This window comes from Heterocephalus glaber, unplaced genomic scaffold (genome assembly GCF_053883595.1).
Source record: "Heterocephalus glaber isolate CG9 unplaced genomic scaffold, H.glaber_assembly_v1.0 deba00001543, whole genome shotgun sequence".
Taxonomy (NCBI): domain Eukaryota; kingdom Metazoa; phylum Chordata; class Mammalia; order Rodentia; family Bathyergidae; genus Heterocephalus; species Heterocephalus glaber.
In genome coordinates this window covers 938,635-951,914 of record NW_028258336.1, presented here as the reverse complement: position 1 = coordinate 951,914, position 13,280 = coordinate 938,635, and the positions used below count along the sequence as shown (strand labels likewise).

General features: G+C 40.1%; 1 protein-coding gene across 12 annotated transcripts in view; it reads right to left on the bottom strand.

The window, feature by feature from the left end:
- The window catches only part of LOC110345474 (uncharacterized), a 793,246-nt gene that overhangs the window by 47,403 nt on the left and 732,563 nt on the right, over positions 1 to 13,280 (bottom strand). For 8 of the 12 annotated variants that reach the window (XR_015442340.1, XR_015442335.1, XR_015442336.1 and 5 more), the window contains one exon: positions 4,275 to 4,473. The exons of 3 other annotated variants lie outside the window; for them this stretch is intronic. Coding sequence is in view for 1 of the 9 variants with exons in the window: in XM_087189513.1 (XP_087045639.1) it covers positions 4,413 to 4,473 (61 nt within the window). In the remaining 8 variants the exon portion in view is untranslated. Of the gene's footprint in view, positions 1 to 4,274; positions 4,474 to 11,944; positions 12,050 to 13,280 lie in introns of all 12 variants that reach the window. One more of the 12 variants, XM_087189515.1, reaches the window with a different exon arrangement.

Sequence of the window (13,280 nt, the reverse complement as noted above, 5' to 3'; positions counted from 1 at the left end):
TTCCTGGATATGGTCCCGTCCTAGGATCCTCCCAAGATATAATCCATGGCTGAGTAACAAATAATCCCCCAAAGTTAATGGCTTTAAAAAAAAATACTAAGTTTCTGTGCATAAGAAATTCAGTTCACATAAGACACTGGATCTGGGCCCTCAGCTGTAAGATGTGAAGACCAGGGCCCAGAGTCACCTGTAGCCTCATTCAATCACAGCCCAGCCATTATTGCTATCTGTCATTGGTAGGCCTGGCTAACATTGCCAGTTGGTGTAACCACAATGGCATCTCTATGTGGCCTGGTCTTCCTCAGCACATGGTGACTGGGCTACAAGGACAAGAATTGGTAGGAGGAGAAAGATGGAGAAAGGCAGGGGTGGTGGTAGAGAGAAGTGAAAGAGAGAAAAGAAAGGGAAGAGAAAGAGAGTAAAGGAACCAAGTGACAAATGGCCCTATTGCATTCTATGACTTGACTTGGGAAGTAGTACAGCTTCACTCGGGAAGAATCATAGTCTCAACCTGAGATGATGGTCATATGATAGTGGCCATCCTTGGAAAATCAAATCCGGCATACAAATATTCTTTTTTGCCTCAAGTTACTTCAAATCTCAAACTACTACTAACCATCAACAAGTTCTTACTTAGTGTCTCCCATATACAGGACACCACATTTATTTTACAACAAAAGCTAGAGGGTATTCATCTCCCTTAGTATACCTTGTTCTTGGGAATACTTACATTATTTGTTGCCCCAGGGGAAAAAAAAAAACTAGTTTCAATTTCCATCCCATGCTTTCCTTCACGTTATTTCATAACAGACACACTCATTGAATGTGACTTTAAAGGACTTAGAATATAAAACCAGAATAAGTGAAATAGGTAAAGATAGTGACTCATTCACTGGTACTACATTCCCAAATAAGTTTTTGGTTTCCCTGAAGCATGAGATTCATTGCTAATGACAGATAAAAGAGTTATTACAAAATGTATCCATGAGTTGGAATTTTGATTTCTACTTTTTGGTAGTTATCTAACTACCTTGCATTTTCATACTAAAACTTGCCTCTGTATATTTTCATCTTCATAGTAAAACTTTCTTGGCAAGGTTGATCTCAATCTGTTTAGTGGTTCTTAGAGCAGAATCAAGGAAAGGGGAGGAGGGGATATGGTCTTCTACATCTGACAAAATAAAAAAAATACTAGTGTTTGTTTCTCATTTTTTAAAAAGTCAGAGTCAAGAACTACAATCGGATCTGGCCTATAACCATTCATCCTAAATAGTAGAGGAAGAGAAGCATAAGGTAACCCAATATAGACTTGGCACAGACATCTAAGTCTCTAATTTTGTTCAGTCATTGGTGTTCCTTTCTACTAGAAAGTCACATTCCAGCTTTGTATAGATAGATGGTCTGTTACTGGATGGGCCTTTCTCTCCACTCACCTTCTAACTGCTGTTAGCATCTCAGTGTTCCCATTTCTTTTTCCTCCAGACACACAGACAACCCTCACTCACATGGTCATTCACACGTACCTACAGAGTCACTCACAGGCACAGTGACTCCCAAATGCACACTGGCCTCGTACAACCCATGTCCTGACTCTAATTGCCGAAGCAACTGCTTAGCCAGCTTTTCCTCTCTTAAACACCTAAGCTTCACCCTTAAGTAGGAGGAAAGGTTCTCGTGTGGGAATGTATATGACCATCGCAATGATCATATTTAAGATGCTCCCAAAGCTCACTAAGGGTCTGAGCTTCTTCAGTGCCAACAGCTCATCACTCCTTCCCATTCTCTTCTGCTAATCAAGGTTATCAGAAAGTAATTACAAGTGAGTGAAATTTACATAAGGTTAACTTTGGATATATTCTGATTTATTTTTAACTTCACAAAATTCTAATTCTATAACATAAATGTCATGGATTGAGTTGTGTTCCCAAAAAGATACATTGAAAAAAATACATTGAAATCTTAATTTTCAGTATCTTGAGATGCACCTTTACTTGGAAATTGAGTCTTTGTTGATGCCATCAAGGTAAGATAAAGTCATTTACATGGAACCTAATCCCACATAACTAGTGTCATTATAAAAAGAGAAGAAGCAAAGAGACATATTGGGAGAACATCCTGTGATGACAGAGGTAGATACAGAAGTGATGCAGTTATACACCAAGGAACACCAAAATGTTCCAGCCTCCACCAGGAGGTAGGCATCTATGGGGAAGGATTCTACTCAGAGTCTCATGAGAAGCATGACGCTGTGGCTGACACCTTGATTTCAGGCTTCTAGACTCCAAAGTATTGTTTTAAGCCGCTTAATCAGTAGCACTTTATTATGGCAGCCCTAAGAAATGACTGTGGCAACTATCAAAATAAATTTATCCTAGTGAACCTCATGACTAATGGGACATAAAGAAATGTTGTCAGCAAGAACAAGCTCGGGGCGAGAAGGTGGGAGCCAAACAGGGAGGGAGCCTTACACTTGGAACATGGACCGCTGTCAATCATACCCTTCAGTCTATATTATACAATTCCTTGAGAGACTATGTTTGCTTCAGCACTTCCAGGGAATTTAAAGTTCAGTCATAATGGTCTGTTGCTCATAAAAATTAAATCCTACCCTTGGGCTCATCTGCATTTGCATCTATTTAAGTTTTAGGTATAGCTGTGGATGCTTTGAATGTTTCTGGGTGAACTGTAGTCCATAGAACGCTTTTCCACCTAGAGTGGGTTTTCTGTTTTCCACATCTGCATGGCAGTTGTTGTATATTGTGGTGTGCCCTAGGTATGCTGGGCCTACTCCTGCATATGAACTGGTTGGAAAAGATCTAAACCAGGAAGAAAAAAGACTGAGGGATAAAAGAACCCAGGTATGGGGGTAGATATAGAGAGTCACAGAATAACTTCTAGTTAAGAAAGGATAATGTATATTAGAAGAGGTTTATTGTATCAGCCTTACCTATGTGCCAGAAATTTCACATGCAGGTTGATATCCAATCTTAACAACCTCCTTAGGTGTGGTGTCATGCCTTTTTTAAAAAAAATTCTTTTATTGGTACATTTTAGGTGTGCAATACGTTTACATTTATCATTGGGTGCTTGTACCTGTACATGATGTATCTTGGTTCTTATTTTTTTCCCCATTACCTGTGTGCCCTTCACCCCCTCCACCCTTCCCTATTTACATAGATTTCATTTCCATTTTTTTCTTTTCTCATAATTTTTCCTTTCCCCTTCCCCTCCCACCACCCCTAAACCTTTGGACCTTTTAATATTTCAAATTATCAATTATTCATTTTAATCATTTTAATCCTTATTTACACTTTCAGTTTCTCACACCAGAGAAACAATTTGGTATTTACACATGTGTGTCCTATTTATTTCATTTAAGAGTATGGCCTCAATGTGCATCCATTTAGCTGTAAATGTCTCTAGTTTCTCATTCTTTATGGCTGAGTAGTACTCCATTTTATAAAAAAAACACATCTTCTTTACCCATGCCTTTTTCAAGGTGATAAAATTTAAGCTTGAAGAACTGAAACAATTTGCTCAAAGTTACACAGGTAGTAAACAGAAGAGGTGGGATTTCAATCCAGTCACACCTGACTCCTATCCTGATTTGTAGTGAGAATTCAATAAATTTTAGTGCTTCCTTGAGATGATTGTTCAGATTTAGCAGAATCAAGGAAGGAAGGTGGGTTTTATTGCCAACCTGAAACTGAAGCAGCTACACCTTTTTACATTGCATATAATGTAAGTCTTACTTGATATTCAAGAAGACTACACCAGTATGCAGTAACATAATGACCTAACGAGAACTGAGATTTAGGAAATTACAATGGCAATGTTCTTGCTTTCTTCTATAGTAATAGAATTGTGGTTTTTAGCTGGATTCATGGTCATGTTTCTTATTTTCATTTGCAGCTATGTACGGCCATGTCACTAATTTCTGACCAATGAGAAATAAGTGGAAGTGTCATGGAATTTCAGTAACCTTCCTTAAAGAAAATTGAGTTATACCTCCTGCCTTATTCTTCTTCATACATTATTTCATTATGTGGCTAAGAACTTGGATGTGATGGCTTGAGCTTTAACCACCATCTTTGACCATGAAGATAAAGATTCACTTTAGAGATGGCATAGCAGTAAGTTGAAGAGCCGAATTCTCAAAGGACTTTAGAAAGTATAATTGTTATTCAGTCAGTATTAGGATTTTTTTAGAGGAACAAAATTGATAGAAAATGTATGTATAATTTTATGCAAGGGAATTTATTATGTAGGCTTACAGGATCAGAAGTGGGAGAGTCCACAACAGCCACCTCCATGCCATAGGATCCTGCAGCTGCTCAACCCAGGAAGATAGAAGCCACAGAATAAGAGGGATCAAGGACGCAGTGCTAGTCCAGTGTTGAAGGCCTGGAAGCTCACTGGAGAGTTGCTGGTGCGAATCTGCTTTGGAAGGTGAAGAAACTGGAGACCTGGAGCCTGATACACAAAGAAAACAGGGGCAAAGGAATGCATCCACTTGAGCATATTGGTGTTCTTTACAACAGGCACACTTCCTTTTTCTTTCCCTTTTTATTGCACATGGGCTTCAACTCTATTGGTTGGTACCACTCACAAATGGGGCAGGTCTTCACCTCTCAGTTTGCTGGCCTGAATGTCAATCATCCACAGACACACCCAGAACTTTACTAATTTGCCAGTCATTTCTTAATCCATTCAACTTGACACATCATGATTAATATTCACATTCCCTGCCCAACATTCATACCCATTCACATTTGCAAAAACCTTGCAATATATAGAGATAGTCACAGGTTCTAAGGATTAGGGCCTGATATCTTTGGGGACCATTATTCAGCATCCTTCAGTTGATAAACTTGATCAAGAACCTTGTAAGGGAATACTCTCCTGGTAAAGTCCCAAGAAACATGTGCCATCATTCTAGAAAGAAGGATTGCTGCTAAACAATGGTTCAAATTATAGTGCTATATATCAAACTATTTCAAGTGGAATTTATTAAGCTTGTTAATACACCTAAGGAAATACAGCTTTGCTCATCATTCAGCAACTTTGCATCATATAGTCAACCCTAAAATGATTTGTGTTTTTGCCTGGAGCATAATTTCAATTTAATTAATGATATAAAAATGAGCATGAGCATGTTTGTGAGGAATTAAGTTACAAAGTGTTAAATTTAGTATACATTTTCTGAGCCGCAGTCCCTTCATGACTTCTATACCTATCATCTTATATCTGCACAGCTAGAAACTGTAAATTCAACATGAAAACAGTGTTTTCAAATCAGCAGACATTTCACTGAGCTTGGAGGTGAACTTGCCATTGCTGCGTTCTATGATGATTTATACAGTACTCTATGTCCACAGCTTTTGGAGGGGCAGATAACTGTCATGGGGTCTAGTGATGGTCCAACTTATCATGGCATGAGACCCTTGAACTATACCCAGAAGTATTTTCCTGGTATAACTACAGAGAACACTGAGCCATCCCACTTGCTTAAGGAAGGGGTCTAATCCTGGCACCGGGAGGATCCTGGCTCAGCTAGAGCTCTGGTTAACCTCAAGATAAACATCCGCTGGACAGAGAGGCAAAGGATATTACAGAAACCTTTGGACAAAACCCTCTTTCTAACAACCATCTTAGTGTCAGCATAGACTATGGTTCCCTTTCCTCTCGCTGGGTATCAGCAGTTGGTGCCTGGCACATTCTTTTCTGATGGCCTAGATCACAGCTGTAAGAGTGCCTGTGTACACAGCTAAAAAAGCCTTACAATAAAGAAGCTTCTAAAAGGCTGAGAATGGCTTGCAATGGAAAATTGATCTTCAGCAGCTACCCACAAGGCCACAGACAACAGCAAGCACCTCTCTTTTTCAGCCCCCACCAACCCCACAAAAAAGCACACATTCTCTTCCATGAGGATCCCAGAGCCTGCCATTCAATGTCTGACAGAAATGGAGAATCAATACCAGATTCATCTACTCCAGGAATTAAGTATATTCCTTAGAAATAATGAGTTATGAGGTCATTGAGGGCTTGTTCTTTTCCTGCTTGCAGAGACATTTTAATTTGAGAAGAAAAAGTGACTAATGAACAGGACATTCTAATTCCAGTGACATGCTTTTTCCTATTTTAATGTCAGCTGAACCACAAAAGTGTTGATTTTTGTCTCCTCATTGCTCTTCAAGGTTCAGGAAGAACATTGTCACCAAAGGGGAAAAACCTAGGTAACACCTGCTCCCTCCACCCATCTTCCAAAGAACAAAATAAGATGCAGGTCTGGTCTCCACTGGAGTTGTGTGTTCCCAGTCCTTGGGGAAGCCATACCACTCACTCGCAGGGTACCCACAAAGCAACATTTCTCACACTTTTTAGTAGTGGGATACAAAGAAGATATCATCATATAGAACCCAGGATGTTCTACAAGGTGGAGAGAAACTTGATGCATGAATACAAAGAATTCCCGTAGCAAGTCTCACAACAAGCCACAACTCATCCCTGCCCCAGGTTCCTAGGTAGGTACTGTCTATGGAGCACCAGCTAGGATTCTAATACTGCTAGCAGCCCCATGTACAGACATTTTCTCTTTTAATTCTTATAACAGCCCTGTGATGTCACACAGTAAACTACAAGAGCTGGAGTTAGAACCAAGACAGGTGATGTGAATTCTCTCTAAGCCTTGCACCCTAAGAAGTTCATAAACTTAAGCATGCTTCAGAATCACCTGGAGGGCTTCTCAGACTGCTGACCCCATTCCAGAATTTCTGATTCAGTCGATCAATGATTAGGGACACTGTCCTAATCATATTCTTTAAAAAGCTATTCAAAGAAGACCTTCATATACAGAATGTCACATTGTGACTTCTCCCTTTTTCTGTTTCCTAAAAGACTCTTTAAAAAGCACATGTGAACAATGGCCACAATGCCTTGTAAAGAAATAGAAGAAAGTAGGGAGCTAGAGGCACCATATCTCAGTCCAAATACAACTCTCTGTGGGGGCGCCGGACATCTACTGTGTGCCTCCTTACTATGATGGCTCTCCCCTTTGAAGTGAAGGCCTCTTTCATGTGGTCAGGACTTGATCCTATTGTAACAGCTCTCCTCTCTTCACCAACACAGTTGTAGAGTTAGTTTCCATAGTTTACAATATTTTACATCTCCATGTTTGTTGAACAGCCCTGTGTCCACCATTTTGAATCCACAGTCAAATAGCCATCAATGCACCAATGTAACTAGAACCTTGCTACCACCTCCTCAGTGGGTCTGACTTTGTCTCTCTCTATGAGATCTCCCCACCATCCTAGCTTGGGTTGTTGCTCACAATTTTCTCAAGGATTGGCTAACCATTAATTCCATAGTGAATTTACTTGAGTATAGCTTTAATGTTCATCCATTTAGCTATAAATGTCTCCAATTTCTCATTCTTTATGACTGAGTAGTACTCCATTTTATTTTTAAAAACCACATGTTCTTTATCCAGTCTCCAGTTGATGGGCAACTGGGCAGTTTCCAAGTTTTAGCTATTACAAACTCTGCCACTATAAACATGGATGTACATATATCGCCGTGGTATGCTGCTTTTAATTCTTTTGGGAAGATACCCAGCAGGGGAATAACTGGATCAAATGGGACCTCTCATCCTAGTTTTCTGAGATGTCTCTATACTGATTTCTGCAGTGGTTGCACCAGTCTACACTCCCACCAACAGTGGAGAAGGATTCCTTTTTCCTCACAACCCGACCAGCATTTGTTATTGGTTGATTTCTTAATAGCAGCCATTCTTTCTGGAGTGAGGTGGAATCTCAGTGATGTTTTTCTATGCAACTCTTGGATGACCAGTGATGTTGAATGTTTTTTTTTCATGTTTATTTGCCATTTCTACTTCTTTGTCTAAGGAATGTCTGTTCATTTCAGATGCCCAATTTTAGAATGGGTTTTTTAATTTGGGAGGTCTGATTTTTTAAAGTTCTTTATATATTCTAGATAGTAGACCTTTCCTTGTCTGAGGAACAGCTGGTAAAAATTTTTTCCCACTCTGTGGGTTGTCTCTTCACACTGTTGGTGGTTTCTCTTGCTGTGCAGAAGCTTTTTAATAAGATGAGATCCCACTTGTTGATTCTTTGTGCTAGTTCACAGGCAATTGAGGTTTTGTTCATGAAATCTTTTCCTATGCCAATGTCTTCAAGAGTTCTACCTAACATCTCTTCTAGCCAGTTTAGTGTTTCTGTTTTACCATTTAGATTTTTGATCCATTTCAATTTTAGTTTAGTGCATGGTGAGAGATATAGGTCTAGTTTTAATCTTTGGCAAGTTGAAACCCAATTTTTCCAGCACCATTTATTAAAGAGGCTATCTTTCCTCCAGTGAGGGTGTTTGGCTCCTTTGTCAAAGATAAGGTGACTGAGTGTGTCTGGAGTTGTTTCTGCACCTTCTAATCTGTTCCACTGGACCCCAGGTCTGTTTCTTTGCCAGTACCATGCTGTTTTTTTTATCACAGTAGCTTTGTAGTATAGTTTCAAGTTGGGGATTGTGATACCCCCTACCTTGTCTTTGTTGCCTAGAATTGCTTTTGCTATTCTAGGTCTCTTCTTGTTCCAAATGAATTTGTGGATTGTTTTCTCAAGTTCTGTGAAGTATGCTGTTGAAATTTCAATTGGGATTGCATTGAATCTATCTAGCAGTTTTCTAATATGGCCATTTTCACTGCATTGATTCTTCCTACCCAGGAGCAAAGGATGTCTTTCCATTTTCTGATATCATCTTTGACCTCTTAAGTGAAATAAATAGGACACAGGTGTGTAAATACTGAATAGTTTCTCTGGTGTGAGAAACTGAAAGTGTAAATAAGGATCAAAATATATGATAGATAATATGAGATAGGAAGAAAATGTCCAAAGGGGAAGGGAAAGTGAGAGGGGTAGGGGAAAGAAAAGAAGGGAAAGGAATAAATATGAGGTAAGGGAAAAAATGGAGCAATGTCATTGTAAATAGGGAGTGGTGGAAGGGTTAAAGGGAGGGCAGGGGAATGGGGAAAAAATAAGAAGATATATCATGTAAAGGTACAAATTCCCAATTATGAATGTCATCATACTGTATACCTAAAATGTAAAATCCTAAAACTTAATGAAAAAAAAAATACTGAATTTAATGCAGTGCTGAAAAGTGAAATAGACACAGTTAGGCACTCTGATTACACTAGGCAAGGATCTAACATGACTTCTCTTCCTCATTTTTCTTCTCCCAACAACATCCACATCCTAGACCATAGATAGTCAGTCCTCTCTGCTTTCTCATTCACTTGGAAGATCAAGGACTTTCAGGATGGGTCACAACTACCTAATTCTTCCCAATGATGGGGCAAAGTTCTGCAATTTACCTGAGGCTATAAAACAAGGGCTCTATGTCTCCCCAACTCTCATAGAGCTATTACAAGGAGCTAAGTGCCTCAAATAGGACCAAATCCTACTTTACTTATGGACCAAAATTTTTCATTGGTGCATTTTAATATTTTAATATGAAAAAGCCAAAAAATAACAGTTAGTGGGAGATAAGGCTTTAAGTTCCACTTATCTGTTTTGAAAGACTTATGGGAAGTAATTTCCTTACAATGAATTTATGAAATATACAGGGTTTACCTAATATGGAAAAAAATAAACTAATATTTGTTGTCATTTACCATACACCAGGTACTGAATCAGGAGTTCTAGGTATGCTTTTCAAATTAATTATCATAATAGTTCTGAGAGCTTGGTTTTCTTATTCTCATTTCACAGTCAGAGTATGAGGCTAAGAGATTATGTAACTTTCCCAAGATCAAGTTGAGACAAGGCTAAAACCCAGACTTGTTTTTCTTCTATATTATGTGTTGTTCTTGGAAAGTGATATGGTGAATAAAAGTGATAAAGTGGAGGACAAAGATAAGCAACCTAGAAAGGAAATCAAGAAAGGGTGTACAAGGGAACAATATCAGAGATATTTATATGGATTCTACAAGCAGAACATTTAGAAATTACTAACAACAGAAAAACTTTTTAATGAGGACAGATTTGAGAGGTAATGAGAGACTCAAAGTTTCAGAGTAGATTACAATATAAGCTACAGGACGAGAAAGGGAAAGAGCAACAAGGCTTGTTCATGAACACACTGTAACCAAGACCCCGGAGTACACGACCACGGTTATGGAGAACAGGGATGAGGACAAATAAAATACTTCTTTAGTCTTTTTAAAGAGAAAGCAGAACAGGAAGTACAAATAAGCACAGAACCATATAAATGGTGACAGCATTAGAAGTGTGATATAAATGGAGAAAAATTAATTACCAAAAACCAGGGGGCAGGGCAGCAGGAGGACAAAAGACAAAGGAAAGGGAAGGGAGACATAGGAAAAAGGGAAGAGATGAAAGGGGAAGAAAGGCCATGCTGAGAAGAAAGACAAGAAATTTTTAAGGTTTCCATGGAGCATACATATATTCTGCTATCTGCAGGAACTGATTTTCTACTAATAAAGGAAGATATAAATAAAAATACCTTTAGACATGTCAAAGTAAACCCAAGAGATGGGTTATAATGTTAATATCAGAGAGGGGCTCTCTGGACAAAGTAACTGTAGGAATTGAAAATCTGTGGTCATCTTTTTTCTCCAAGGTACCTGCAAGCCCTCCTGGCAATTCATTTCCCTTTCCTGAGTAGCTTTTCCCCAGCTTATTTCTGAGGTGCAGCCAGCAAGATGCTGTCACCGTGCCCAGGCAATAGTGGGTTGGTTGAGAGGGCACACCTGCCACTCTTTCCATCACTGGCAGCAAACGATGACAGGATTTTTGTCATGTCTAAAAGTGCCCCAACACAGTACTTCTCTATTGGGTAACTGGTGCGGGGAGTCCAGACCCAGTGCTAGGTCCTTCACCATGCAGCTATTTGGCGGAGTATAGGATAGGAATTGAGGTTAATTGCCACTGATAGACACATACCATATGATCTTTCATACATCATTTAGAAAGATGGTTCCAGTATAGAAAGATATTCCCAGGGGCATCACAGCCATTTGCTCTCACCATTTATATGCTTTTTACATTTATGGGATATGCACAAGCTAATGGGGTAATTGTTACTGTTCCAGTGGAAGCCCAGGGAACTTCCTTACCTTCCACCTAAATGCCAAATCCATTGTCTTCTTCTGCTTTGGTTTGTCCACATTTTGTAGTTCACATTTTTTAAAAAGTTTTTTTTTTTAAGTTCCCACAAGTAGAGGTTGGCATCTCCCGACTCAAGAGGGATTTGTTTTTCAAGTCATAGAATAAAATGATTTAAGAGAAAGAATCCTCAGCACTCAGGCTTTGCCTTCTAGCTTCAAAGTCTTTTTACAAGCTGCAATTCATTAAATGCAATAATCATTTGAGGCCAGTGGACCGACCTCTGCAGGGAGACAGGCCAGGCCCTCCCAATCCACCCTCCTTCTCTTTGTGTTCCCAACCACAGAGAGCAGAAGAGGGGGTGGAAGAATGGTGCTCCCACCAGGCAGCCGCCCATGGCCCTCAGCCCAGGCCTGCTTTGCTGCCTGCTTCTTGCCAGGGCTCCACGCTCCACTTAGCCATTGGGAACAAGCTCTTCTCTCCGGGGTTGTGATTGTCTGCTTCTCACAAACAGACAGGCTGCCCATATTTTTATTTCCTAGCCATGGGATCCACCCAACCCTGACATATGACCTATGGGACAGGGTCTTCTCACTCCAGGACAGAGAGCTAAGAGATACAGCTGCTCCTTTGTCACTATGAACCAGAGCCAGGGTGCCCACACATGTACAGGGCTGCTGGCCCAACATGTGTCCTGGCCATCCCAGCCAGGCTGGCTAACTCTCAGCATCTCCCTTCATCATCACCAAGTGGTTTCCTCTGCAGAGAGGGCCTGGGTGTGGCGACTTGTTCCTGGGGTCACTGACCTGAGATGTATGTGCTCTGTTGAGCTCCTGTGTGTCATTCCACAGCTTGGAGTCCTCGTTTCTTTTGCCTCGTGTTATTCCACATGGACCTTACCCAGACCTTTTCTTAGAGAGAGGGAAAATAATAATAAAGCAACCCACAAGGCCCAATCATGCCATATTAAATTTCACAAGGCAATGCCAAATTAATTTTTATAGTTCTTTCTTTCCAGTTGCCTTTGCTTTCCTAAATCTTTCCTAAAGAAAAAGCAAGCATAGTATTTCTTTAAAATACTAATAATTCCACTCCCAGAATATATATTTGGCCTACCTTTCATAAGGGTATGGAGAACATTCAGGAGTTTCATCCATAAAACAACATTAAAAGTAAAACCTTGGGCCTAGGATTTAGCTCAGTGGTTGTACCACCTACCTCCCAAGAGCAAGGTTCCGAGTTTGATCCCCAGTACAAAAAAAGAAAGCTAAAACCTTGTCTCAGGATCTTCATGTGAGTTCATGTGAGTGAAGGCTCTGGAACCAACCCAGCTAGGTCTAACTCCCATTTGTCTCTTCCTCCCATCCCATCTCTCTGCCTTTTCCCCAGGTCTGTTTCCAGGCACCTGTTTCCCAGTGTTCTCTCCTCTGCTCCGGAGATTTCTATTCTGTCCTACATTCAAGGTCCAATGAAACTCTTGGCAATCTTCTGAAGGCTTTCTGAAGTCTCCAGCCTAAAAGACCTCTCTCTTCTTTAGATCATTAAAATACTCATGCTCAGTGATGTTCAATATTATCATTTTAGACTTAGAATGAACCTAAAATACCAGCCTCTTTGTTTATAGAGTAATAATCAAGTCATTGTGAGCTTAAGTGATTTTCTCTGTGTCACATGCTAGTTTGTGGAAAGGACAAGACAAAAATCAAAGTATCCTGGTCTCATTATTTCCTCCCTCATAAATGGCTGCCAGAGAGAGGGAGGTTGCTCAGTAATGGATGCCATTTATTGCACAGTTAGTCCCCCCTATTCCCCCCATAAAATCAAAGCAAAGGGGCCGTTATTTTCAGCAGAATTCATTTTATTCCACTGTAGAATCAGACTCCTACCTCCAACTGCAGTCTCACAACACTCAATACTTCCTTGCTCTGAGAATCAGGAGGGAATTTTGTCACAGTGCTCTGTCCACTACCACCCCATCTCTGGTTCTGCACTTCCCAGCTCAGGGTGCTAGCTGGGCCCCTTTGGCCATGAGCAATCAGACACATTTAACACATCCAGCATTAAACACTATCACTTTAGAGTGATGCTAACTAGCCTCCTACGTGGCCTGTGACCATAAAGAAAAACTATATAGAAGGATTT